This window comes from Dipodomys spectabilis, unplaced genomic scaffold, assembly GCF_019054845.1.
Source record: "Dipodomys spectabilis isolate Male_0828 unplaced genomic scaffold, ASM1905484v1 ptg000495l, whole genome shotgun sequence".
Lineage (NCBI taxonomy): Eukaryota > Metazoa > Chordata > Mammalia > Rodentia > Heteromyidae > Dipodomys > Dipodomys spectabilis.
This window is the reverse complement of record NW_024871172.1, coordinates 637,501-662,645: the sequence shown is the minus strand read 5'-3', so window position 1 is coordinate 662,645 and position 25,145 is coordinate 637,501. Positions and strand designations below refer to the sequence as shown.

Below are 25,145 nucleotides of genomic sequence, written 5' to 3'. Positions count from 1 at the left end.
TTGGGGCTCCACCCAACGGAGACCTATGGGCGCAAGGAGGACTCAGGGCTCCCGCCCACACCACAGTGTGTCTGGGTCCCCAGGCAGGCCTGGATGGACAGAGGCAGGCCTGGATGGACAGAGGCAGGCCTGGATGGACAGAGGCCTCTCTGGTGACCAGCAAAGCCACCCCAGAGGCTCCAGCATTGGGCTCTCTGCAGAAGCACCACAGTGCACGGTGCACGGCTCACTACTCGCTGGTCTCCTAACTGAGAAGCCATTCATGACCGCACACGCCATGTGACAGCTCTTCCCGGTGAGACCCTTTCTCAAAGCAAACAAAACCAATGACAACAACAAAGACCAGCTCTTGTTGACTCTTAAGCGCAAAATGGGTTCCCAGCAGCTCCCCTGCGGTGCTCGCTCCTGCTGGGCCTGCTCAAACCCGCAGGTCTGATGTGGGAAGTCTGGGCTCAGCACGGCGGTGCCATCTCTGTGGGCACAGGCGGCACGGGCTCTTCTGAGACACTACCCAATGCAAACCGGGGACAGGCATCTGCACAGAACGTGAAGCAGCAGCTGTCCCGGCGTCTGCCCAGGGCCTCGTATCCCTGCCATCAACAAGCGTCTGGGGCACAGTCCTGGCCCCCAGGCCTCCCGCCCAGCCCTGCAGGGCCCAGTGGAGGGAGGGGGCCTGGGCACTGAGTCAGCCTGGAGCTCATTTCCTGTTGGAAACTCTGAGCTGCCACCGGCGGCTGTGCCTGGGAAGGGAAGACTGAGTCACCTCCGTCGGGGACCGGGTGCCCTCTGCTGCCCACCACAGCCACACCCAGAACCCTCACCCTGCCGCCCTGCCGCCAACTGCCCACTGAGCGGGCCCTGCTGGCACACAGAACAAGGAAGGAAGGAGGAAAAAAGGGAGAGGGCTTCCTCCCCCTCACCACACCCAGCCCAAGAATGGGAGAGAGCTCAGACACTGCCATCTTTTATAGGGAAACTAGAAAGGCCCCGGGAAGAGCTCAGAAGTGGCCCTCACAGATGGACTCCTCCATCAAAGCCCTAGGGGCCCCAGCAGACACCCCAATGCAGACCTGCTCCGGCTCCCCGGCACCTGCCAGGCGGCTGTGCCCCAAGTGTGCCATCCCTCACCCAGGCCCTCACCCTGGAGGACGGACTTCTCCTGGGGTGTTAGGCCCGCCTGGTAGCGTCTGGGCTAGCCCCAGAGGCTCCACACGCCCCTGTGTGCTGGCGTTTAGGGACAGGAGCGTCGCCGACCTCTGCCCTCGCTCCTCTCTTCTCTCAGCCCACCTAAGCACCCCCCCCCCCCCCGGGCCTGGATGTGGTGTCCAGGCCCCGACCAACTCCAAGCTGGCCAGGGTCCAGGCACAGAGGACACTCAGCACTGTAATACGAATCTAAGCCACTCAGGCCTGGGGGCCGCAGCACACAGCCCTGCCATGCAGACTCAAGGCTGGGAAGCCAAGCAGCCAGCCCGGGCCGCAGCCGTAGCTACACGGGCTGGGTGCCAGAACCTCTTCACAACCCCAAGGCGCGCCCAGCCAGGCTGCTGGGGGGGCGGGGGGGAGGGCGAAAGCAAGGACAGAGAGAAGGCCCCGCGCTGGGCTCTGCAACTGCCCCAGCAGCTGGCCTTGCCAGTCGGGCCGCGCAGGACCCGCCCACGGGAGCCACGAGGGCCAGCCTGCCAGAGCACCCAGGAGCTTCAGGAAGAGACGGCGCCACCTACTGGTGCGGCCAGAGGCCCGGTGCTCGTGCTGCCTACTGGAGCCACCAGGCCTAAGGCTGGCGCCCCTGATGTCCACAGCCCCTTCCCGCCCTCCTCGGCCTAGAGCCGGGACATGGCTGACCTGTGGCTGGGGTGGGCTCCGGGATGGGCCTGGCCAGGGTCCCCCGGGCGCTGGCAGGCACCACAGGGGCTTCAGGTGCCTCCTCCTCAGGCTCCTTCCTGCGGTAGACCCGCTGCTCCTGGTGCGTGGGGTCCCTGCCCGGCACGGACCCCCGCTTGGCCAGGCAGCCCAGGGGGCCCCGCACGGACTGCACGTGAGGCGCACGGCGCGTGGGGGCCGCGGCGGCGGGGCGCTGCACACGCTGCAGGGAAGCGGGCACAATCTCGGGTGGCAGGTGCAGGTACTGTCGCAGGTGGGCGATGCCCTCGTTGGTCAGATACCAGTAGAAGTGGCGCCAGGCAAAGGTCTCCCGCACCAGGCCCCGAGCCCGCAGGGAAGCCATGGCACGCATGACCTGCAGGTTGGTGGCGCCAGGCACGTGGGGATGCAGGCTGTGGGGCCTCCGGTCCTTCTTGGCCACCACCACACCCTCACGAAAGAGCACTTCGTAGATGGCCCGGAGCTGGCCCAGCGGCATGAGCATACCGGCCACCATGGCTGCCGGGACAGGACCACACGGCGTGGGGTGAGGGCGGGAGGGCGCGGTGGAGAAGCGCGTGAGGCTCCCGGGCACAGGCTGCTGGCGAGCTCCGGCGGCGTGCAGCACACGGCACTGGGACTCCGGTGCCTGGCTCTGTGGATTCCTGCCTGCACTGCCGCCGGCCGGCCGGGAGCCTCCCGCCCGCCCGCCCGCCAGGACTCTGGGCCGGCCCCCTCTGACTCAGCAGCAGGGCCGGCCCCTCCCACAGGCAGTCCAGGGGGGCCCCCGGCAGAATGGGGGGCATCCTGTGGCAGAAGCCACCCCTACAGCTTTTTCCTCCCCTCCCAGGCCCCACAGCTCCAGTGACAGGAATTCCATCAGTTTCTAAAATGCTTCTCCAAGGTTCCAAAGACTGTAAGGAGAAGAATACAGTCCAAGAGTCCCAGGAAAAGGCAGCAGAAGTGGGCGAGCAAACTGGGGAGGGTGGGAAGAGCCCCATGGCCAGGAAGCTGACCTGGGGTACAGTCTATAGGGTCTGAAGGAGGGGAGTGGGTTGTTCAGAATTCAGGGAACCAAGGTTCCAATGGAAAGCTGGGTCTCACGGGCAGCCGGGGTCTCGAGGGGCTCAGGTCTGAGGGGAACAGCAGGGGCAGTTGTGTGAGCACCGGACTGGGAACCTCGGACAAACGCAGGGCCTGAGGCCATGAGCACAGGATTTAACACTCTCTGTCCGTCCAGAAGCAGCGCAGAGCTCAGGGTGGGGCTCGGTGGCACCGGCGCGCCTCCCTCCTGGGGGGACAGCTGTCAGGAGCCAGCTGACACAAAGAACCCGGGGCGAGGCCCAGCCACCCCCCCATGGGTGGTCCTGAGGCCCGCACACCCTTCCCACCCCGCAGCACTGGCGGCCACAGGCACAGCAGGGCAGAGACATGGGAAAGCCTCAGGGACCCAGAGGAAGGAGAGAAAGCTGCCCTGCCACACCCACCAACCGCCTCAGCTCCTTGGCATGGAGAGCTGGGCTGTGGACAATCTGTGCCCCTCTCTGCGGTGCCCCCCAATCCCTACTGGGATCTGGGCTCCCCCAAGAGGACACACCGCTTCCCACCAGTCACCCAAACCCAGGAGCTGATTATAAATAGGGCGGGGTGGGGGATCCTGCCGAGGGCGGGCGGCCAGCCCCGGGCTGACGGCCAACAGAGCAGCGCGTGGGACGGTTTATGGGCGTCTCCATGGAGCCCGAAGCAGGCTCCAAACAGCACACCCCAACACACACGGGTCCCTACCCTGGGCGGTGTGGAGAGTGGAAACTCTGAAGACTCAGCCAACTGTTCCCGAAATTCCCCGGCCAGCCGCAGCCACCCTGCCCCGCCCCCAGCCAGCCGCAGCCACCCTGCCCCGCCCCCAGCCGGCCGCAGCCACCCTGCCCCGCCCCCAGCCGGCCGCAGCCACCCTGCCCCGTCCCCAGCCAGCCGCAGCCCCAGGCGGGAAGGGGCCAGCTGCAGGCAGACCTCACTGGGAGGGTGGGCGAGGCGGACTGGACTGCTGAACTGCAGAGCAGCAGGAGCAGAATGAACAGCGGCCACACCCCACGGCCTGCAGCATCCAAAGGCCCTGAGCCCCCGGGACATGGCTGTGCCAGCCAGCCCCGGGCCTGCCCTGGTGACAGCGGCAGCCAGCCCCATGCCCGCGGGAGTCCCCACCCTCCGACAGGATCAGCACCCCACTGCGCCACAGCCCTCCCGCACACACCGGAGCCCGTGAACATCCACGCCATCTTTCTGGCTCTATTTCCTACCCTGGTCCTCTCCAAATCAACCAACCGCCCCTACAGGCACCCAAAGGCCCCGTCTCTCCCAAAGCCCAAGTCCTTGGGCCTAAAACCTCCTGCCCAGCTTCTTAGGCGGCAGCCCCAGGCAGGAGGCAGGAGCCCCGGCTCCAGAGCAGGGTGTTAGGCATGGAGTCTGCTGGCGGGGGAGGCAGGGGGACCTGGAGCGGCTGTGCCTGCTCCCATGGGTGCAAAGTCGCCAGGGTGGCACACACGTGCATGGGGGCACTCACCCAGCCCCTTCAGAAGCCCTTCACCTCCCCCCTGCACTGGGAGAGCACCGGCACTGGCAGACAGAAGTCCGTCCAGCACTGGGAGGAAGGCATATGGGCTGGGTCCCCACCCCACCACAGCCGGCCCCTACAGGTTTCCAGGGCAACCAGCTGAGGCCTTCGGGTAGCCCCAGCTCCCCAACTCAGGACAAAGAGTCACAGTATGGTCTTCTGGGGCCAGCCCGCCGGGCGCCGGGACACAGATTCCCCAGCCTGACTCAGACCCCCTGCCACACACTTGATACAGCCTCCCCATGGATCCGACCCAGCTCTCCATGGACCAGGCCCAGGCCCCCTCATGAGATTGTCCCCCCCATGGACCCAGCCCGCCCCCCTATGGACCAGGCCCAGCCTCCCACAGGCCTGACCCAGATCCCCATGAGCCCAGCTCCCCATGGATGAGACCCCCTCCCATGGATCTGACCCAGCCCCCCATGGACCTGACACCCATGGATCTGACCCAGCTCTCCATAGACCAGGCCCAGCCTCCCCTCATGAGATTGGCTCCCCCATGGACCCAGCCCGCCCCCCCCCAGGTCTGACCCAACCCCCTATGGACCAGGCCCTGCCCCCCATGGACTCAGTCCCCCATGGACTGCACCCCCCCATGGATCTGACCCAGTTCCCCATAGACTAGGCCCAGCCCTCCCTCATTAGCCTGCCTCCCCACAGGCCTGACCCAGCCCCCCATGGACCCAGCCCCCCCCATGAGCCCGGCCCCCCCATGGACCCAGCCCCCCCCATGAGCTGGGCCCCCATGGACCTGACCGAACTCCCCATAGACCAAGCCCGGGCCCCCCATGGACGCAGCCCCCCATGGACCCAGCCCCCCCCATGAGCCCGGCCCCCCCATGGACCCAGCCCCCCCCATGAGCTGGGCCCCCATGGACCTGACCGAACTCCCCATAGACCAAGCCCGGGCCCCCCATGGACGCAGCCCCCCATGGACCCAGCCCCCCCCATGAGCCCGGCCCCCCCATGGACCCAGCCCCCCCATGAGCCGGGCCCCCATGGACCTGACCGAACTCCCCATAGACCAAGCCCGGGCCCCCCATGGACCCAGACCCCCCGTGGACACAGCCCCTCCCATGCCAGCCCCCATGGACCTGATCAAGCTCCCCATAGACAGGCCCCCCCCCATGGACCCAGCCCCCCCCCATGAGCCGGGCCCCCATGGACCTGACCGACCGAGCTCCCCATAGACCGAGCCCGGACCCCCATGAACCCAGCCCCCCAGGGACCGGCGGCCGGGCGCAGCACGGTCTGCAGCCCGAGCCCCGCCCCCCACTGCAGAGGCCGAGCGGGAGGGCAGCGCGCGGGACGGGAGCACCGCAGCCCGGCGCGGGAAGCCGGCCGCAGACCACAAGAGGGCCGGGCGGGGCCGGGCCGGCGACCCCACCGCAGACCCCCAGACCCCGCACCCGGGCGGGGCCCCGGCCGCACCTTTGAGGGAGCTGATCTCGTGCTGAATGGCTCGGGAAGGGTCCATGCTTCTCCGGCCTCTACGGGCCGAGCGCTGCGGGCCCGGCCGACCCGGCGGACCCGGCTGCAAGGCGGCTCTGCACTGCACCGCACCGCACCGCTCCGACCCGGAGGTGGGCGGGGCCTGGGCGGATCGAAGCCCGCTCGGCGGCGGGGGCGGGGCCTGGGCGGCTGGGGGCGGGGCCTGGGCGGATCGAAGCCTGCTCGGCGGCGGGGGCGGGGCCTGGGCGGCCGGGGGCGGGGCCTGGGCTCAGCGGCAGCGGGGGGCGGGGCCTGAGCGGCCAGGGGCGGGGCCTGAGCAGATTGATGCCCGCCCTGCGGCCTGTAGTGCAGACAGAACCACCCTGCCGCCACGGGCCTGGGCCCACCGACCACGCAGGGCCGTCCCCTCCCCTCAGTCCCCTCCTCGGTCCTCTCCCCCATCCCCTCCCCCTGTCCCTTCCCCACACTGGGATTACAGGGGTGCACGCGTGAGCCTCAGTAAGGCTGACGGACACCGCTAAGAGCTTACATACACACACATACGTACATACATGCATACACACATACACATTCATACACCCATACATACATACATATACGTACATACACACTACATACATACACACGTACGTGTATGTACATGTACATGCGTACATACATACACGCGTGCATACATACATTCATACATACATACACAACATACGTGCATAGACACATATGTGCAAATCAAGAGGGAGTGATTGGGCGCCTGCTTCCCAAGTACAGTTCAATCCCCAATACCAAAAACAACACGGGCAGCGTGACTGGGTGCCCTGGCTCACCCCATAACCCTAGCTACCCCGGGGGCTGAGACCTGAGGATCACAGTTCCAAGCCAGCCAAGGCAGAAAAACCCATGCAACTCTTATCTCTAATTAATCACACACGAAAGCTAGAAGTGGCACTGTGGCTCAAGTGGCAGAGCACTAGCCTTAGCAAACAAAGCTCAGGAACAAGTGCTCAGGCCCTGAGTTCAAGCCCCAGAACCAGCGCGTGCGCACACGCACACACACCAGTGTTGTTTCCAGTTATGTGCACTGTCTCACAAGAGCACGACTTCAAGCTAGTGAGAAATTAGGGCAGACAGCTGTTCTGAGAAGGCCTGTCCCAAGTGGTCCTGCCCAGACCTCGCCCGGAGCTCCCACAAGTTAGGTGTGGGGAGCGGGGGCCAGGGGCCTGTAGAACACCACATGAGCCACAATCCCAGCATTTAGAAGGTCCAGGCAGTAAGATCTCAAGTGTGAGGCCAACCTGAGCTACATCCATTGCAAGATCCTGGCTCAAAGAAAAGCCACTGCACTGGAAGGTTCTCTGAAGAAGCGCCATCTGCCTTGTCACCCAGCCCAAAACTGCCCCATGACCTTTGGGAATGGCACTACAGAGAACAAGGCGCAGGTTGTTTCCTGTGGGTGGGCAGGAAAGAACAGCTTGGCAGTGAGGAAAGGGGGGAGCAGCACGTACAAAGGCCCTGGGGTGCATCCAGCTGTGCCCAGTGAACCGGGAGGGGGGGGCAAGGGACAAAGCCATGGAGGGTCTCACCAGGACAGGCGGGGGCCAGGGCCTGGGGACGACATGTGGCCGTGAGAGGAAGCAGAGTGGTGCAGGCGTCTGGACCCCATCTTTCTAGCTCCGGCTGACGGAGAAGCAAAGCCTGGGCCCCGGCATGAAGTGCCTCTACCCCTGGCTGCCCAGACCCACTGGGCTCTGGGTCCCGGGGAGTGGATTGTCCTGACGGGGTGGGAGGGACGCAGTTGCAACCGCTGGGCTCTGGCTGGTTCTGGCTTCCCGAGGGCTGTGCAGAGGGCAGGCAGTGCTCCAGCGCCCGGCAAGGACATCAGCGGGTCACTCGGGTAGGGGACCACACCCTTTAGAGAGCCTGGGCCCCTTAAAGCTTTCTGCCATGCTCCCCCCCAAGGCCCTGCCCCTGGGACTCCAGGGGCGGAAGGAGGGGTACAGAATGCCGGCCACAGCTGTGAGTCCCGCAGACGCCTCCTCCCGAGACCATTCTGCACAGCAGCGCCCCAGGGCAGAGACCACGGGCGCCGCCAGCCTGTGCCTCCTACCAGCCTGTGCCTCACACCCTGGGTGCAAGGGCAGCTGGGTAAAGGCACAGGCATGCGGGAGTGGCTCCCGCGTGGTCAGGGGCAGAGGAGCTCGGCTGGGCCCTGCCCTGGGGCCTGGGAGCCTCGGCTCCTGCGCAGCACACGGCTGGATGTACAGAGACCTGGGGGGCCAAGGCAGGGACACTCTCCCAACCAGGACACAGGAAGGCGAGCGCTGGGTAGCGTGGGGATAAGCACTGCGTGAAGCAGAGCCGGTCCCCGCACAGGCTCCTTGCCAGCACAGCTCGCTGGTGTGAGGAAGGAGGTGAGGGCAAAGGAGACAAGGGTGGCTGTCCCCCCTGCCCCCCCCCCCCGCCAGCCTCTCTGGTTCAACACCAGCCCCTCCTCCTGGCGCCCACACAGCCTCTACCCAACTAGAACCAGTCAGCGCTCACTGGAGCGGATGAATTCTAAAACGTTTTCCAAAAACCCCCAGGGACTGCGCAGAAGCCAGCATACTAGTTAAGGAAATACAACAGGGAAAACTTAACAGCCGCACAAGACATAAAAGACTCTGGAACAAGATAAATCAAAAGCAGTCAGCACAGCCGGGTGCCAACGGCTCACCCATGAAGCCTAGCTTCTCAGGAGGCTGAGATCTGAGGATCAGGGTTTGAAGCCAGCCCAGGGAAGAAAGGCCCAGAGACTCTACGTTCAAAATAACCAGCCTAAGGCAGGCTGAAGGTGTGGTCCAACACAACAAGCGTGCAAGCCAAGCAAGTCCAAGGCTCTGAGTTCAAACTTTGGTACCAACAAAAACAAAGAAAAAATCGCCCAGAACTTCTAGCTTGGAAAGCTGTGTGCATAAAGTCCCCCTCAGAATGCAGCGCAGAGCTCACCAACACGGCTACAGCCAGCCTAGCCAGGGGTCTAACCACCGCTCCACCAAGCCCCACAGTAACTACCTCACCGACTGCAAGGGAAGCTGTGCGGCGTGCTTACACTTACACACACACACACACACACACACTTTTCTCGTGGCTAGCGCTCTAGTACTTGAGCTAGTGCCACATCTGGCTTTTTGGTGGTTAACTGGAGATAAGAGATGTTTCTGCCTAGGCAGGCTTTGAACCGTGATCCTCGGATCTCAGCCTGTGGAGCAGCTGGGATGGCAGGCGTGAGCCACTGGCGCCCCGCCCCAGCGTGACTCTTGGTTTTCCTCCGCATAGCGCCGGAGCTGGTGCGTCGTCTACTCTCAGCGCTGCTTCTCCGCCCACCCTGGAGGTTCCTGGCTGCGGTGGGACCACAGCCTCATCCCCAGCAGGCACGCGGCCACCGCAGCGCCCGTCTTCTCTCCTGCATACACTGTGTTTGAGAGACACTTTTACCAGTCTCATTCCCACGGCTTCAAGAGTTCCCAGAAGTCCCGAGTTGGGGATTTTTTGCCAATTTGACAGTTGAAAAAAAAAAAATGGTATCTGAGCACAAATATAGCTTAACATTTGAAAAGCACTTGACCCAGAAATTCTTCCTAGTGACAGTCACGGATGTGACAATAATCCCATTATAAAGCTGTCCACTGCAGCAGTTTCATACAAAGAGTTTAGCCAGGCTTGGTGGCACACACCTTTAATCCCAGCTTCTCAGAAAGTGGAATTCAGGATTGTGGTCAAGGCCAGCCCAGGCAAAAAGTTCATGAGACCCCATCTCAATCAACAATCCCAGCTATCTGGGTCAAAACATGAGATCCTATTCAAAAACATAACTAAAGCCAAAAAGGGCTGAGAGTGTGACCAGCATGGTAAAGCACCTGCCTAGCAAGTGCAAGACTCTGAACTCAAGCCCCAGCACCACCAAAAACAAAAAACAAACCTTCATAAGGTAAGCATAGGAGCACATGCCCATAATCCTGGCACTCAGGAGGCTGAGGTGGGAGGATCATAAATTCCAGGCCAGCTTGGGCTACACAGCAAGACCCTGTCTAATAACTGTAACAGTCAGGCATGGGCCCCTCGCCCCAGTAATCCTGGCAATGACTCTACCTCCGGGATAACCAGCAAAAAGTTGGACTGGAGGCATGGCTTGAATGGTACAGTGTCAGCTGAGTGTGTAAGCAAGCTGAGCAAACATGAGGCCCTGAGTTCAAACCCCACGCCAGCAGGCAATACTAACACTCACATCTTCCCCCCTGTGCGTGACAGGGAGGGGCGGGGTCAGAGGCGGCCCGCTCGCTGCTTGCCGATGGCTTGTCGTTTGTCCCCAGCAAACCTCACGTTGAGACTTCATTCGCCAGCGCGAAGGGGTTGGGGGTGTTAGCGAGGCAAGGGCTGCCGGTGCGGGCCCCGGGAGCGGCTTGGCTTCACAGCTTGCTCTCCACACATCCCTGCCCGTGCCACATGCCACGGTGCCACCACCGAACTGTGTGGTGCCCACGAGGCTCACGAGCGGCCAGCCAGACGGGCACCGGAGAGGGGGCTCCAGGCTCCAGGCCTCCCCTCTCCCCCTCCCTGGCAGTACTGGGTGTGGGGTGCGGCGTGCCCGGAGGCCGGCACGCCGCTCTCAGCCCTCAGCCCTCTGGCTGCACGGGCCGCTCGGCTTCCTTGTTTAATGGCGCTGGGTTTGAGCACAGGGCCTCGCCGCCCTCAGCCTGCTCGCCCGGCTGATGCCACCACTTGTGTTGTCTGAAGACGCTCGCAGACAAGGCCACGCGCTTCTCCGCCGGCTGGCTTCCCCCTGGCCCTGCAGACATGAAGCTTCGCCCTCCTACATAATAAGGTTACATGGCGATAGCACCGCACCGGCTTGCACTGGGTTTCTGTTGTCAGTTTGGCTGGCTGGGTTTTGGTGTTTCTCCCTTTGTGCCTGTCCTAGGACTTGAACTCAGGGGCTAAAGCTGTCCCTTAGTTGTTGTTTTTTTTTCTCAAGGCTGGCGCTCTACCACTTGAGCCACAGCGCCACTTCCAGCTTTCTGGTGATTAATTGGAGATGAGTCTCACAGACTTTCCTGCCCGGGCTGGCTTTGAACCGAGATCCTCAGATCTCAGCCTCATGAGTAGCTAGAGCTGCAGATGTGAGCCACCAGCACCCAGCTAAACCTTTTTTTTTTTTGGTCAGTCGTGGGGCTTGAACTCTGGGCTTGGGCGCTGTCCCTCAGCTCTTTAGCTCAAGGCGAGTGCTCTACCGCTTGAGCCACAGCGCCACTTCTGGTTTTCTAGTGGTTTATTGGAGATAAGAGTCTCACAGACTTTTCTGCCTGGGCTGGCTTTGAACCGTGATCTCAGATCTCAGCCTCCTGTGTAGCTAGGATGACAGGCGTGAGCCACCAGCACCCAGCTAAACTTCCTTTCTTTAGAACAGTTTCCAGTCTCAAACATCTTGTTATAGCCCTAGGAAATAAACTGAGAAAATGAACTAAGTGACATGCCAAGAAACACGACACTAAAGTAATGTGACTCAGATCTAAGAGCATGCACAGACATGAGAGGCAGAAGGGGAAACCAAGGTAGGACGTGGAGGGAAAGGGCAGGAGCAGAGGACAGGGCGGCGAGGCCAGCAGGCCCTGCCCAGGGCCCCCAGGGGCCGCACAGCCTGCCCCGCCCTGGACTCTGGACTCCCAGATGCACGGATCGATGCCTGCTGCTTCACACAACCTTGTTTGTGGTCACTGGTTGTGGCAACCGCAGGAAACTGCCAGGTGTGGGGTGGGGTGTCACTGAGACCAATAGCTAGGAATGTGGAAATAGCTTTGAAATTGGGTAACAGGCAGAGATAGAGATTTCTTTTCATACTGAAACTAGACCACTTTAAGGCACATGACTGAAAACACCGAAGACTGCCCGGCGTCAGCCAGGGGTGGTGACAACCACGGTAGCAGCCACCGGTCCCAGGCTGGGAGCCCGCGTCAGCCAGGGGCACAGGCCCAGACAGGTTACTCCAGAGACCCAGAGGCAGAAGAGGAAGAGAGAGGAAGAGGAGAAATAACATGGAGGCAAAAGATATTTGCCGGTAAGACCTTAGAAGGAAATGAGGCCAGGTGCTGTGGCTCACGCCTGTCATCCTAGTCACTCAGGAGGCTGAGAGCTGAGGATCAAGGTGTAGAGTCAGCCCAGGCAGGAAAGTCTGTGAGACTCTTATCTCCAGGTCACCAGAAAAAAGCAAAAAGGAGCACCAGCCTTAAGTGAAAAGCCAAGCTAGGGCTGGGAATGTGGCTTAGTGCTTGCCTAGCATGCACAAAACCCTGGGTCGATTCCTCAGTACCACATACATAGAAAAAGCTGGAAGTGGCTCTGTGACTCAAGTAGTAGAGTATTAGCCTTGAGCAAAAGAAGTTCAGGGCCAGTGCCCAGGCCCTGAGTTCAAAACCAGGACTGGGAAGAAAGAAAGAAAGAAAGAAAGAAAGAAAGAAAGAAAGAAAGAAAGAAAGAAAGAAAGAAAGAAAGAAAGAAAGAAAGAAAGAAAGAAAGAAAGAAAGAAAGAAAGAAAGAGAGAGAAAGAAAGAAAGAAAGACAAACCAAGCTAGAGCTCGAGGCAGAGGTCAAGGCCCAGTACACGTACACACACGTAAGCACACACACGCACACACACATACACACACCCCAGGGTACTGGAAGAAAGGCGGCCCTCGCTAGACACCAAGAGACGAGGTTGGCTGAGCTGGACCGTGTGCGCCTATCTTTTACTGATGCGACCGTGAAGCAAGCTGTGTCGTAATGGCTCGCTTGTCATCTTAAAGTACAGGAAGCAAGAGGAATTTATTTTTTATTTCTTTTGTGCTGGTCGGGGGCTTAACCCAGGGCCTGGGGCCTGGCCTGGGCTGGTTTTGCTCAAGGCTACAGCTCCTCTTCCGGTTTTGTTTTGTTTTTTTTGGGGGGGGGGGGGGGGGGGTTGGTGGTTAATTGGAGATGAGAATCTCTCAGACTTTCCTGCCCAGGCCGAATCCTGAATCTCAGATCACAACCTCCTGAGTTGCTAGGATGACAGGCGTGAGCCACCACCACTAACGAAATCTGCTGAAGAAAAGAGAGAAGCAGAAAGGCAGGCAGCGCCGGCTGGGGCGGGAGGCCCGCGGCCACACTGCTGACTGCTGACTGCTCAGCCCTTTGTGCGGCCTGTGACTCACGGTCCGCTCAACAGTCTGCACAGCCAGGAGCGGAGCTCAGCGCGGTGACACAGCGCAGACCGAGTGGTGACACAGAGCAGAGCTCAGCGCGGTGACACAGTGCAGACCTCGGAGTGGTGACACAGAGCAGAGCTCTGCGCCGTGACACAGCAGGGAGACAGACCCAGGGGCTCCTGAGCGCTGTGCCGGGAGCAGCAGGGCAGGAGACAGACCTGGGCAGCCTCCTGGAGTGGCTGCGTGGCCTCCTCTCCCAGCTCACTCAGGTGTTTTCTTCGGCCTCCCCCCCCCCCCCCCCCGCCTCCTGCCCTTGGCACGCGGGTGCATTTCCTTCCTCGGCAGCCCCTAGGCCACTGGGAACACCACGAAGCCTTCCCGGCGGGCTGGACAGGGCCACAGGACACAGCTCTGCTCTCAGAAGCTGAATTTGTTTAAAATCTTCTCTGAAAGCCATGAACCTACATCCAGACCCCGAGGACATAATTCCCACTGTTCTATATACCTCAGCCCCAAATATATCTGAGCTGAGGCCCTGAGTTCAAGTCCCAGGACAAGCAAAAACAAAAAAAAAGTTCACTTAAGCCAGATGTGGCAATGAGCACCTGTGAACCCAGCTCTGGGGAGGACTCAGCAGAAGATCCCCAGCCAAAAAGCCAGAGATCCTATGTAGAAGAATAAGAAAAATACAAAGAGCTAAAGGTGTGGCTCAAGTAATACAGCACCTGCCTAGCAAGCCCCAGACCCTGAGCTCAACCTCCGACAACAAAATACTCTGTAGGAAAATGAATACGGCAAGCTGGGTGCCGGTGGCTCACACCTTTAATCCTAGCTACTCAGGAGGCTGAGATCTGAAGATCGCAGTTCAAAGCCAGCCCAGGCAGGAAAGTCCGTGAAACTCTTATCTCCAAGAAACTATCAGAAAACCGGAAGTAGCGCTGTGGCTCAAGTGGTAGAGCGCTCGCTCTGAGCTGAAGAGCTGAGGGACAGCGCCCAGGCCCAGAGTTCAAGCCCCACGACCAACAAAAAAAAAAAGAAAAGAAAGAAAGAAAAAGAAAAAGAAAAGAAAATGAATATGGCTTCTGAGAAGGCAAGGCAAGAGGAAAAAAGTCCATGTCAGTAACTATGAAGTGATGCCTGTCTTCGTTAATAGTCAGAGTGCAACATAGCATACGCCAATAAAAACCTTGCATTAAAAAGAATACAAATGGGCTGGGAAGGTGGCTCAGTGGTAGAGCGCTTGCCTTGCATGCCTGAGGCCCTGGGTTCCAATTCCTCAGCACCACATAAGCAAAAAGAAAAAAGCTGGAAGTGGCGCTGTGGCTCAAGTGGTAGAGCGCTAGCCTTGAGCTGAAGAGCTGAGGGACAGCGCCCAGGACCAGAGTTCAGGCCCCACAACGGGACCCAAAAAAAAAAAAAAAAGAATACAAATTAAAGAGATGGGAAGGGGAAACAGAGGAGGAGGCTACAATGCTTGATAAGAAATGTACTCATTGCCGGGCACCAGTGGGTCACGCCTGTAATCCTAACTACTCAGGAGGCTGAGATCTGAGGATCACAGTTCAAAGCCAGCCCATACAGGAAAGTCCATGAGACTTTTATCTCCAATAAACCACTAGAAAACCGGAAGTGATGCTGTGGCTCAAGCAGTAGAGCGTTCACCTTAAGCTGAAGAGCACAGGGACAGCACCTAAGCCCAGAGTTCAAGCCCCACGACCGACCAAAAAAAAAAAAAAAGAAATGTACTCATTATCTTGCCCATGTAATTGTAACCCCTCTGTACAGTATTTTCACAAAAAAAAAAGAATACAAATTAAATCAAATCAGATGTGTGTGTGTGTGTGTGTGTGTGTGTGTGTGTGTGTGTGTGTGTACATACGCCAATACTGGGGCTTGAACTCCGGGTCTGGGAACTGTCCCTGAGCTGAAAGTTTTCACTCAAGGCTGGTGCTCTACCACTTGAGTCACAGTGACACTTTTGACTTTTTGGTGGTTAACTGGAAATGAGTCCACAGACTTTCCTGCCCAGGCTGGCTTTGAACCACAGTCCTCAGATCTCAGCCTCCTGAGTATCTGGGCTGACAGGCATGGGCCACGGCGCCAGCTCATCATGGATGATGGGCGAGAGCAAGCACAGTATGCCTCCCGCCTGCTGGACAGCACTCCAGAAAGACGGCCTTTATAACTAGTGAGTTCAATGTCCATCTAAAAGGGCCAAGCAAACACACTGTGGCAATCCATGAGGCGGGGCTTCTGAGGTGTCAGAAGCTGAAGCTGCCCACACTACTCGCCTAAGGAGGAATCTCAGCTCATGATGGCAGACGGCTGGCTGTCCACCTCACCTCACAAAGCTAACTCAAAACAGATCTCAAGCACCGCATCCACAGGGCTGGGCGTGGGGCCTAGCGGGCCTGGCCTGCCTTGCCAGCCTGAGCAGAATCCCCACGCTGCAGAACAACAAAAACCTCAAACTGCAAAACCCTCAGAGGAAAACACATGCCTTTTGTAACTTTGCTTGAGGCAATGATTTCTTAGATAAGACATCAAAACTACACCCAACCATGAAAAAATCAAAAAAGAAGCTGGACTCATAATGACTAAAACTCACATGCTCAAAGAATATCATCAAGGAAGTTAAATGTACGACCACTGCTCAGGGCTCATTTCTGAAGGAAGGAAAGGAAATGAGAGGAGGGAGGAAGGGAGGAAGGAAGGGGGGGAGGGGGAGGGAGAGAAGGGGAGGCAACCCATAGCATCAAGAGAGAATGTTTAAAAAAAATGTTTGCTGATTATGTGTCTAATAAGGGACTTACATAGAGAACACAAAAAAGATACAACTAGATGGCTCTTCTTTAAAAGTTTAATTTAAAAACTGAAAGAGACTAGGTGCCAGTGGCTCATGCCAGTAATCCTAGCTACTCTGGAGGCTGAGATCTGAGGATCACGGTTCAAAAGCCAGCCCAGGCAGGAAAGTCCATGAGACTCTTGTCCCCAATAAGTCACTCAGAAAACCAGAAGTGAAGCTGTGGCAAAAAGTGGTGGAGCACTAGCCTTGAGCACAAAAGCTCAGGGACAGCGCCCAGCCCCACAATCAAGCCCCCCCTCCCCCACCAAAAAAAAAAAGACAAGACCAGGCCGAAGTCTCTAAGTGGAGCTAAGTCTTCCTGCCCTCAGTTCTGTAATCCCAGCATCTCAGGAGGCAGTGATCAGGAGGCTCTTGGTCTGAGGCTGGCCCCAAGAAAGTTATCAAGACCCCATCTTGATTGAGAAGCCGGGCCTGGTGGTACAAGCATCTGTTCTCATCTAGATGGTAAGCATAGGTAGGAGCATCATAGTCTGAGACCATACCTGGACAAAAACTCAGGACCCTACTGAAAAAAATAAAGCAACAAAAATGTGGTATGGGGGCTGGGAAGGTGGCTCAGTGGTAGAGCCTTGCCTTGCATGCATGAGGCCGTGGGTTCTATTCCTCAGCACCACATAAGCAAAAAGAAAAAAGCCAGAAGTGGTGCTGTGGCTCAAGTGGTAGAGCGCTAGCCTTGAGCTGAAGAGCTGAGGGACAGCGCCCAGGCCCAGAGTTCAGGCCCCACGACCAGACCCCCCAAAAAAAAAAAAATGTTGTGGTATGGCCCAAGTAGTAGAGTACCTGCCTAGCAAGTACTTAACCCTGAGTTCAGATCCCAGTAGTGCCATTCAAATGATAAATAAGATAATACAAATATATACAGATAAAAACGGACAGGAGACCTGGTAAGGCGTGGGGTACACCTGTGGTCTCCACACTCAGTGTTAGAGGCAGGAGGATCTGGCTACAGCGAGTACAAGGCCAGCCTGGTGACATGGCCAAGAAACGGGCTGGGGATGCGGCGCAGCGATGGGCCGGAGCTCAGCAAGGCTCAGGTACGGCAGGGCCGGGCCAGCCGGGGTGAAACCACGTACACCAACGCCAGAGCTCTGAACCCTGAAGCCAGGCTGGAAAACAAGCTGGCTGTCCTTCCTACAGTTCGACATAGAATTACACCCAAGCAGCCAACCAGGTACCTACCCAGGAGAAATACATACATCCTCATGAAAGTTTACATCCACCGCACACCAGTGGCTCACATGACAGTGGCCTGTCATCCTAGCCACTCAGGAGGCTGAGATCTGAGGATCACCGTTCAAAGCCAGCCCAGGCAATAAAGTCTGTGAGACTCTTATCTCCAATTAACCACCAGAAAACCAGAAGTGGTGCTGTGGCTCAAGTGGTAGAGTGCTAGCCTTGAGCTGAAGAGCTGAGGAACAGTGCCCAGGCCCAGAGTTCAAGCCCCCTGACTGACAGAAAAAAAACAAACATAGAAACAACTTTATATCATTATTCATAATAACCCAAGGGCAGAAACAACTCCAAAGCCCATCACTTAATAAGCAAAAGCTGGTATACCGCTTCATAGGAAGGGGTGCTCATACCCTATGCCAAGACCAGCCTGGAAGGGAAGGCAGGCAGGCAGACACAGAGCCACAGGACTCTCCTCTACGCAATGTCCAATCCAGGCCAATCCATAAGGACTGAACACGGCATGACCAGGGGTTTGGTGGTAACAGTGCTCTGGAGTGACTGCGTGTGCGCGGTCATTGGGTGGACTGACAAAAAACAAAAAACAAGAAGAGTCTCACAGACTCTCCTTCGCCAGCTGGCTTCGAACCTCAATCCTCAGATCTCAGCCTCCGGGAGCTAGGATTTACAGGTGTGAGCCACCAGTGCCCAGCTTTGTACCACTTTTCTTCAGATGTTTCTTCAGATTTTACTTTTGACAGTAACCACAGACCCCAAGCTCTCTCCAAAGAGTTCCAGCCAGCCTCCACCCCTTCCAGCTAAGCCCCCGCCCCTGCGGACCCACACTGCCTGCTGGTCCACTTCGTCCATGGAGGCGCCCAGCAAGGCCTCAGACCGGACGGCGGCCGCGGAGCTTGGAGTCCCACTGGCGGAGGGGATCGCTTGCGTGGCCCTGGCAGGCCTGGACCCCCAGGGAGGTGGGGAGCCCCCAGCCAGGGCTTCCTGTGGGCCCCTTCTGGCACCTTCTCCAGACCAGAGCAGAGGTCTCCCCATGGATGCCCCACCCACTCACAAGCTGGCACCTACTGCCCCCTGCCCCTCTGCATGGAAAGGCCCCACCCTGCAGCCTGTGCTGCCATGCGGCTCTGTCCTGACAGCAGCCCATCCCTTGCCCTACAGGAGCCCACTGCCACTGTTGGGGGACTTGAGCTGCCCTGGCTCCCCCAGACATCCCCACCTCCATCCACCCACACCACCATCTCCATCACCCCCAGCTCCATCACCCACACCACCATCTCCATCACCCCCATCTCCATCACCCACACCCCCATCTCCATCACCCCCATCTCCATCACCCCCACCTCCATCACCCCCAGCTCCATCACCCCCAGCTCCATCACCCACACCCCCAGCTCCATCACCCCCAGCTCCATCACCCCCACCTCCATCACCCACACTCCCATCTCCATCACCCCCACCTCCATCTCCATCACCCCCACCTCCATCCACCCACACCCCCATCTCCATCCACCCACACCCCCATCTCCATCACCCCCAGCTCCATCACCCCCACCTCCATCCACCCACACCCCCATCTCCATCACCCCCATCTCCATCACCCCCAGCTCCATCCACCCCCAGCTCCATCCACCCACACCACCATCTCCATCACCCCCATCTCCATCACCCACACCTCCATCTCCATCACCCCCACCTCCATCACCCCCAGCTCCATCACCCCCAGCTCCATCACCCCCACCTCCATCCACCCACACCTCTATCTCCATCACCCCCAGCTCCATCACCCCCACCTCCATCTCCATCACCCACACCCCCATCTCCATCACCCCCACCTCCATCCACCCACACCACCAGCTCCCTCTGCAGGGTGGCCCAGTCCACAGCCACAGTGGGGAACCTCTCACAGGATGGTCACAGCCCTGAAGCAAGGGAGGCCCCCATGAGGCACCTAGGGCTGTCTGGCCCTGGGCCCCACCACAGGACCAAGGTGGGTGGACAGGAAGGCTGAGGCCCAGCCAGATGGACTCCCCAGAAGTCAGGGGAGGAGCAGCACCCTTCAGAGGAGTGGGGATTTCCAGGACAGGGCCAGGAAGGACGCTGGGGGGAGGGGGGGAGGCTGAGCAGCTGTGAAGGGTGAAGGTCAGTGGGGTGAGTCAGGAAAGGCCGCATCTCTGCCGGAGAGGGGGTGGGGGCAGGCAGGCATGCAGGCCCGGGACAGAGGCTGAGCCTTGCTCAGCGGGTGCTGAGCGGGGTAGGGAGGCCCAGCCTCTCCAGCGCCGCTGCCCACCGCCTGGGCTCCTCGCCCACCGCCTGGGCTCCTCGCACAGCCCACGCTCCACCTGGGAACGGAGCGCAGGGCTCTGGCCCACTGGGGTGGGTGTGGAGGCCAAGCAGCACGCACAGGGCACCGTTGGTCTCCGCTGGGTGAGTCTTGGCCCCTCCCTGTCCCTCACCTGAGGCCAGAGCCAAGGAGGCCCAGGCGCCCTCCTGCCCCTCAGCCCTGCTGGAGGAGCCCCAGCACCTGCTCTGTCCTGCCTGGCAACTCGACCTCTCTCGGGCGGCGCAAGACACACGCACATGGGCAGCTGCACCGTCACATGACAATTCTGCTCCAGAAAGACACCCCTGCACCGGTGGCAGAGGCGGGCCCAAGTTCTCCGGCACCCAATGCCAAGCCCAGAGACAGACGTGGACCAAGCCAGTCTGTGTGCTGGGCAGTGGGGGAGGGGGCAGAGGCCTGGCTGGGGGGGAAGTTCACGATGAGGTCTGGGGATGGGTCAGGCCACCCTGCTGGGAGGAAGCCCCCCTACCCCACCCCCCGCCAGGAAAGAGGGGTCACCCCTCATGCAGCACAACATCAGGCTCCAGGACGGCCCGAGGCTGCACAGCACAGCCGAGCCACGCAGGTGGGCGGCCAGCCCAGGCGGACAGGTGGGCAGCGCCATTCTCACATGCCCCAGGTCAAGCAGGAGTAGCCATGTGACAGAGTCGCTGTCCTGAGATCTGCAGGAGGGCCGTGCCCCCAGTCGGTGCCCGCTTTCCTGCTGGCAGCACCCCAGGCAGGCCCTGCAGGAGAACCCACCGCGCAGGAGCGAGGCTCGCTGGGCCTGCCAAGGCCGCTGAGGGATACAGCGGTCAAGCTTGCAGTCCACCGTCCCGGGAGTGCCGGTAAACGGCTCAGGGAACGCGGCACGGGCAGAGGCGCAGGGCGCACTCACCGCTGGCTGCCACACACCTGGAGCCCCCACCTCAGCCCGGCCCAGAGGCCCGCGGGGGTCCACACTGCCCAGCACCCGGCCCAGGCCCGGCGGCGGGGGCTTTCCGGGGGTGGGGGAGCCGGGCACGCTGGGAGGGCCAGGGCGGGGTGTGGGGCCGGCCATCCTGGCCCCTCCGCTCCCAGGGATAAGGGCAGGGCGCTATGGGGTCCCTGCCAAGGGAGGGTGTGCCAGGCCCAGGACAAACTGGGGAGGTGAGGGAAGGCAGCAGCTATGCACTGCTGCCTGCAAGGGGCGAAGGAGCCGGCTGGGCCCGCGGAGGGGCGGGGGCCAGGCTGACCGGAGAGGGAGAGCCGGACTGACTGGCGGGGAGGTGGGGTTGGGCTGAACGGCGGGGAGAGGGGGTCGGGCTGACCGGAGGGGGGGGTCGGGCTGACCAGCGGGGAGGGGGGGGTCGGGCTGACCGGAGGGGGGGTCGGGCTGACCAGCGGGGAGGGGGGGCCCGGCTGACCAGAGGGGCGGGGGCCAGGCTGACCAGAGGGGCGGGGGCCAGGCTGACCAGAGGGGCGGGGGCCAGGCTGACCAGAGGGGCGGGGGCCGGGCTGACCAGAGGAGCGGGGGGCCGGGCTGACCAGAGGGGGAGAGCGGGACTGACTGGCGGGGAGGGGGGGTCCGGGCTGACCGGCGGGGAGAGGGGGTCGGGCTGACCGGAGGGGGGTGGGGGGTCGAGCTGACCGGAGGGGGGGTGTCGGGCTGACCAGCAGGGAGGGGGGTCGGGCTGACCGGCGGGGAGAGGGGGTCGGGCTGACCGGAGGGGGGGGGGCCGGGCGGGCGCAGACGCGGGAGCCGCCGGGCCGCCCGCGCGCCATGTCCTATTACGGTCATGGAGCGAGGGGTCTTGGAGCGCCGGCCGGGCGGCGGGGCGGGGCGGGCGGGCGGCCGGGCTGGGTGCGGGCCGGCCCGGACGCGGCGGCGGCGGCGGCGCCTACCTTTGTACTTCTCCCGCACCTCCTCGTAGGCCTGGATGAAGTCCTGCTCGTCGGGCGGCGGGGCCGGGCGCAGGCCAAGCGGCCATGCCGGCGGGAGGGCTCGGGGGGAGGGGCGCGGGACGCGGGGCGCGGGGCGGAGACGGGGACGGGGGCGCGGGGCTGAGGCCGCTCTGCCCTCGCTGCCGCCGCGCGCCCCACTTAAAGAGGCGGCCCCCGCCCCGCCCCGCCTCGACCCGCCCGCACCCAGGATGCCCCAGGGCGGGTGGGCGGGGGCCGCCGGAGCCTGGCCAGCCCCGGCCTCTCCGACCCCGCCCCCCGCCCCACCTCCTCGCCTCCGACCCCGCCCCCCGCCCCACCTCCTCTCCTCTGACCCCGCCCCCCTCCGACCGCCTCCGACCCCGCCCCAAGCCCCGCCCCTGTCCCACCCTCCCCGCCTCCCGACCCCGCCCCTGCCCCGCCTCCTCTCCTCTGACCCCGCCCCCTCCGACCGCCTCCGAGCCCGCCCCCAAGCCCCGTCCCCTCCGCCCTCCACCTCACCTGGCCCCCCCTCCCCGGTCCCGCCCCCCCCCCCCCCCCCCCCCCCCCCCCCCCCCCCGCTGCCGGCCTGCAGTTCCTGGAATCCTCCCGCTGCAGGATTGAACGGGAGTTGCTGTCTCTACTATACACAGAGCCCTTAAAGGGCAGCCACAACAACAAGCTACCTGCATCTAAGAGACCGAGAGAAGTTCCAGGATAAATTTACACAGCAGAAGTGGCCAGGGCTCAAGCGGCGCAGCTGGAGCTGAGGGGCAGCGTCCAGCCCCCGAGTTCAAGACCCACCACGCGCCAAAAGCAAAAGGACACTCATGTAAGTTTAAAAACCACTTCTAGCTGGTGGCTCACCCTGGCACCCCAGAGAACGGCTGGGAGTGAGGCCTAGTGCACAGAAAGCCCTGGTTCATAGGCTCAGCACACACATGCAGAACACGCCCCAAGAGCCGCTGTGGCTCTGGTGGCACAGCACTAGCCTCGAGCACTAGCTGCCCAGGGACAGCACCCAGGCCCACAGTTCAAGCCCCAGAACTGGCGACAAAAAACGCAGCAGCAGAAGCTGAGATCTGGGGATCACAGTTCAAAGCCAGCCTGGGTGGGGAGTCCATGTACTCTTTATTTCCAATTAACCAGCAAAAAGCCAGAAGGGAAACTGTGGCTCAAGTGCTAGAACACTATATGCACAAGAACAGCACCCAGGCCCTGAGTTCAAGCCCCAGTATCTGTGAGTGTGGGTGCACACACACACACACACACACAAACGCACACAAGTAAAAACACTCCTTTCTACCCATCACACTGACAAAGACCTTTGCCAATTGCTGACAGACACCCTCCTTTCTGGATCCCCCTCCCCCACGCTCCTGCTAAGCTTAAGTGCTACATTCCCTTAAGGGAAGTCCCACTTAGAGGCCTCAGAACTAAGAAAATCACCAGAAGGGAAAGACCCTGCTGGGGCTGCTGGCCAGTGTCTGAGAGCGGAGAGCACTGCAAACTGTGCGGCTGGCAGAGGGGCTGTGGAGACTGCCCCCGCCCTCTGTAAAGGTCCACATTCTATTCAATCAGTGAGAGATGAAAGCACCCAGAAGGTGGCCGTTCGCCCGCCAGGCCCCGGCTGCGGGCAGAGGGCGCGAAGGCGACGTCCCTCTGAGCTGACCCTCTCATCAAGCAGCTCCTCCGTGCTGCATCACCTCCTCGGCTGGTACTGGCCTCCGTCCACCCACGGCCTCCTATGAGCCTCACCCTTCCTTTCAGAGGGCGGACTCATTCACCGAGTGACCTCGGTGCTCTGACAGCCTCCAGCCCTTGGTGACCTGCGTCCCACAGGAGCAGGCCGCCCTCCAGCGGGTCACCCTCCAACTGCCCACGGCCTCCATTAATGATACCTTTGGCTGGAAGGCAGGTCCTGGAAGGCATGAAGGGGTTAGGGGGAGGCTGAGGCTCTGGCTGGCCAGGCAGCCCTCCTCCCTCACCTCCTCCTGTGTCCTCTTCCTACACCCTGGTGAGTGACAGCCACCTAGGAGCAGCCCAGGGCCTGCTGGGAGTCTAATCCTAGGAAATGATCGCAATAGGGCTGGGAAGGTGGCCTGGTGGTAGAGCGCTTGCCTAGCACGCTTGAGGGCCTGGGTTCCATTCCTCAGTACCACATAAGCAGAAAAGTGGCTCAAGTGGTAGCCGGCTACCCTTGAGCAAAAGACGCCCAGGGACAGCGCCCAGGCCCTGAGTTCAAGACCAGGACAGGGGGAAAAGAAAAGGAGAAAAGAAAAGAAAAAGGAAACGATCACAAAAACACGCGCGCGGCCCGGGCCGTCCACGCTGGCGCCGCCCGCGCAGGGCCTCCCGCGCCCGTCCCCGCTCGCGCCCCGCCCCGCGCCCCGCCCTACCTGCGATGCGGATGACCGCCCGCTCCGCGGGGTCCAGGACGCTGCCGTTCGCCCCGGCGCCGCCGCCGCTCCGCCGGCTCCGCTGCGTCTTGCCCAGGTTCCAGGGCAGCGTGTCCCCGGGGCTGGGCGAGCCGCTGCTGCCGTTGGAGCCGCTCTCGGCCGGCCTCGCCTCCGAGTCCTCCGCCGACATGGCCTCCTGCGGGGCAGCGGGGCTCTCAGCGCAGCCGCGGGCAGACCGGGCCGCAGCACCCCCCCCCCCCCCCGGCCCGCACGCGATCACAGCCGCTCCCTCCGGCCTCCTGCACCGGGCCACTCACGCAGCGCGGCCCCGATGCCTGGTAGACCCAAGAGGTGAGGGGTCACCGGGGTGACCGGCCCCCACACCCGTCCCTCCGACCCCGGCCCCCGCGCGGTCCTGCAGCCCGCCAGCGAGCAGGCCCGGCCCCCGACCCCCGGCCCCCGGCCCCCGGCCCGCGCCTGGCCCCCGACCCCCGGCCCCCGACCCCCGGCCCCCGGCCCCCGGCCCCCGGCCCCCGGCCCGCGCCTGGCCCCCGACCCCCGACCCCCGGCCCCCGGCCCCCGGCCCGCGCCCGGCCCCCGGCCCCCGGCCCCCGGCCCGCGCCTGGCCCCCGGCCCCCGGCCCGCGCCCCGCGCCCGGCCCCCGGCCCCCGGCCCCCGGCCCGCGCCCGGCCCCCGGCCCCCGGCCCCCGACCCCCGGCCCCCGGCCCGCGCCTGGCCCCCGGCCCCCGGCCCGCGCCTGGCCCCCGGCCCCCGGCCCGCGCCTGGCCCCCGGCCCCCGGCCCCCGGCCCGCGCCTGGCCCCCGGCCCCCGGCCCCCGGCCCGCGCCTGGCCCCCGGCCCCCGGCCCGCGCCTGGCCCCCGGCCCCCGGCCCCCGGCCCGCGCCTGGCCCCCGGCCCCCGGCCCCCGGCCCCCGGCCCGCGCCTGGCCCCCTGGGTCGCCACCACCCAGCGCCGCCCCCGGCCCCGCGCACGCCCGCGCCGGTCTCCGCAGCACAAGCCTATAAATAGCTGATGCGGCGGCGTGGGAGCTCGGCTGCGGCGGGCAGGAACCGGGAGCCGGGGGGCCGGGGCGGGACTGGGGGCCGGGGGCCGGACAGCCGGGGGACGGCCGCCGCCCACCCCGCGGGCGGGTGGGGAGCAGGCCTGAGGCGCGCGGGCGGCGGCGGGGGTCACAATGCGGGCTCCGTGCCTCCGCCCTCGGGCCGGGGGAGACCCGCGCCCCGCGCCCCGCGCCCCGCCGCTCCCGGCCCGGGCCGCGCCGCAGCCTCTCGCCCCGCACCCCGCACCTCCCGTCCAGTTCCGCAGTGTGCCGGGCGCGGGACCGCGAGCCGC

General features: G+C 62.3%; 1 protein-coding gene across 9 annotated transcripts in view; it reads right to left on the bottom strand.

The window, feature by feature from the left end:
- The window catches only part of LOC122098900 (plectin), a 60,729-nt gene extending 36,745 nt beyond the window's left edge, over positions 1-23,984 (bottom strand). For 4 of the 9 annotated variants that reach the window (XM_042669406.1, XM_042669409.1, XM_042669407.1 and 1 more), the window contains exon 1: positions 23,794-23,984. In XM_042669406.1, the coding sequence (XP_042525340.1) occupies positions 23,794-23,983 (190 nt within the window). In that variant the 5' untranslated portion in view covers position 23,984. Of the gene's footprint in view, positions 1-1,844; positions 2,380-5,904; positions 5,971-21,379; positions 21,458-23,793 lie in introns of those variants that run through there. The other 5 variants (XM_042669416.1, XM_042669418.1, XM_042669419.1 and 2 more) reach the window with 3 other exon arrangements.
- Positions 23,985-25,145: the final 1,161 nt, after the last annotated feature.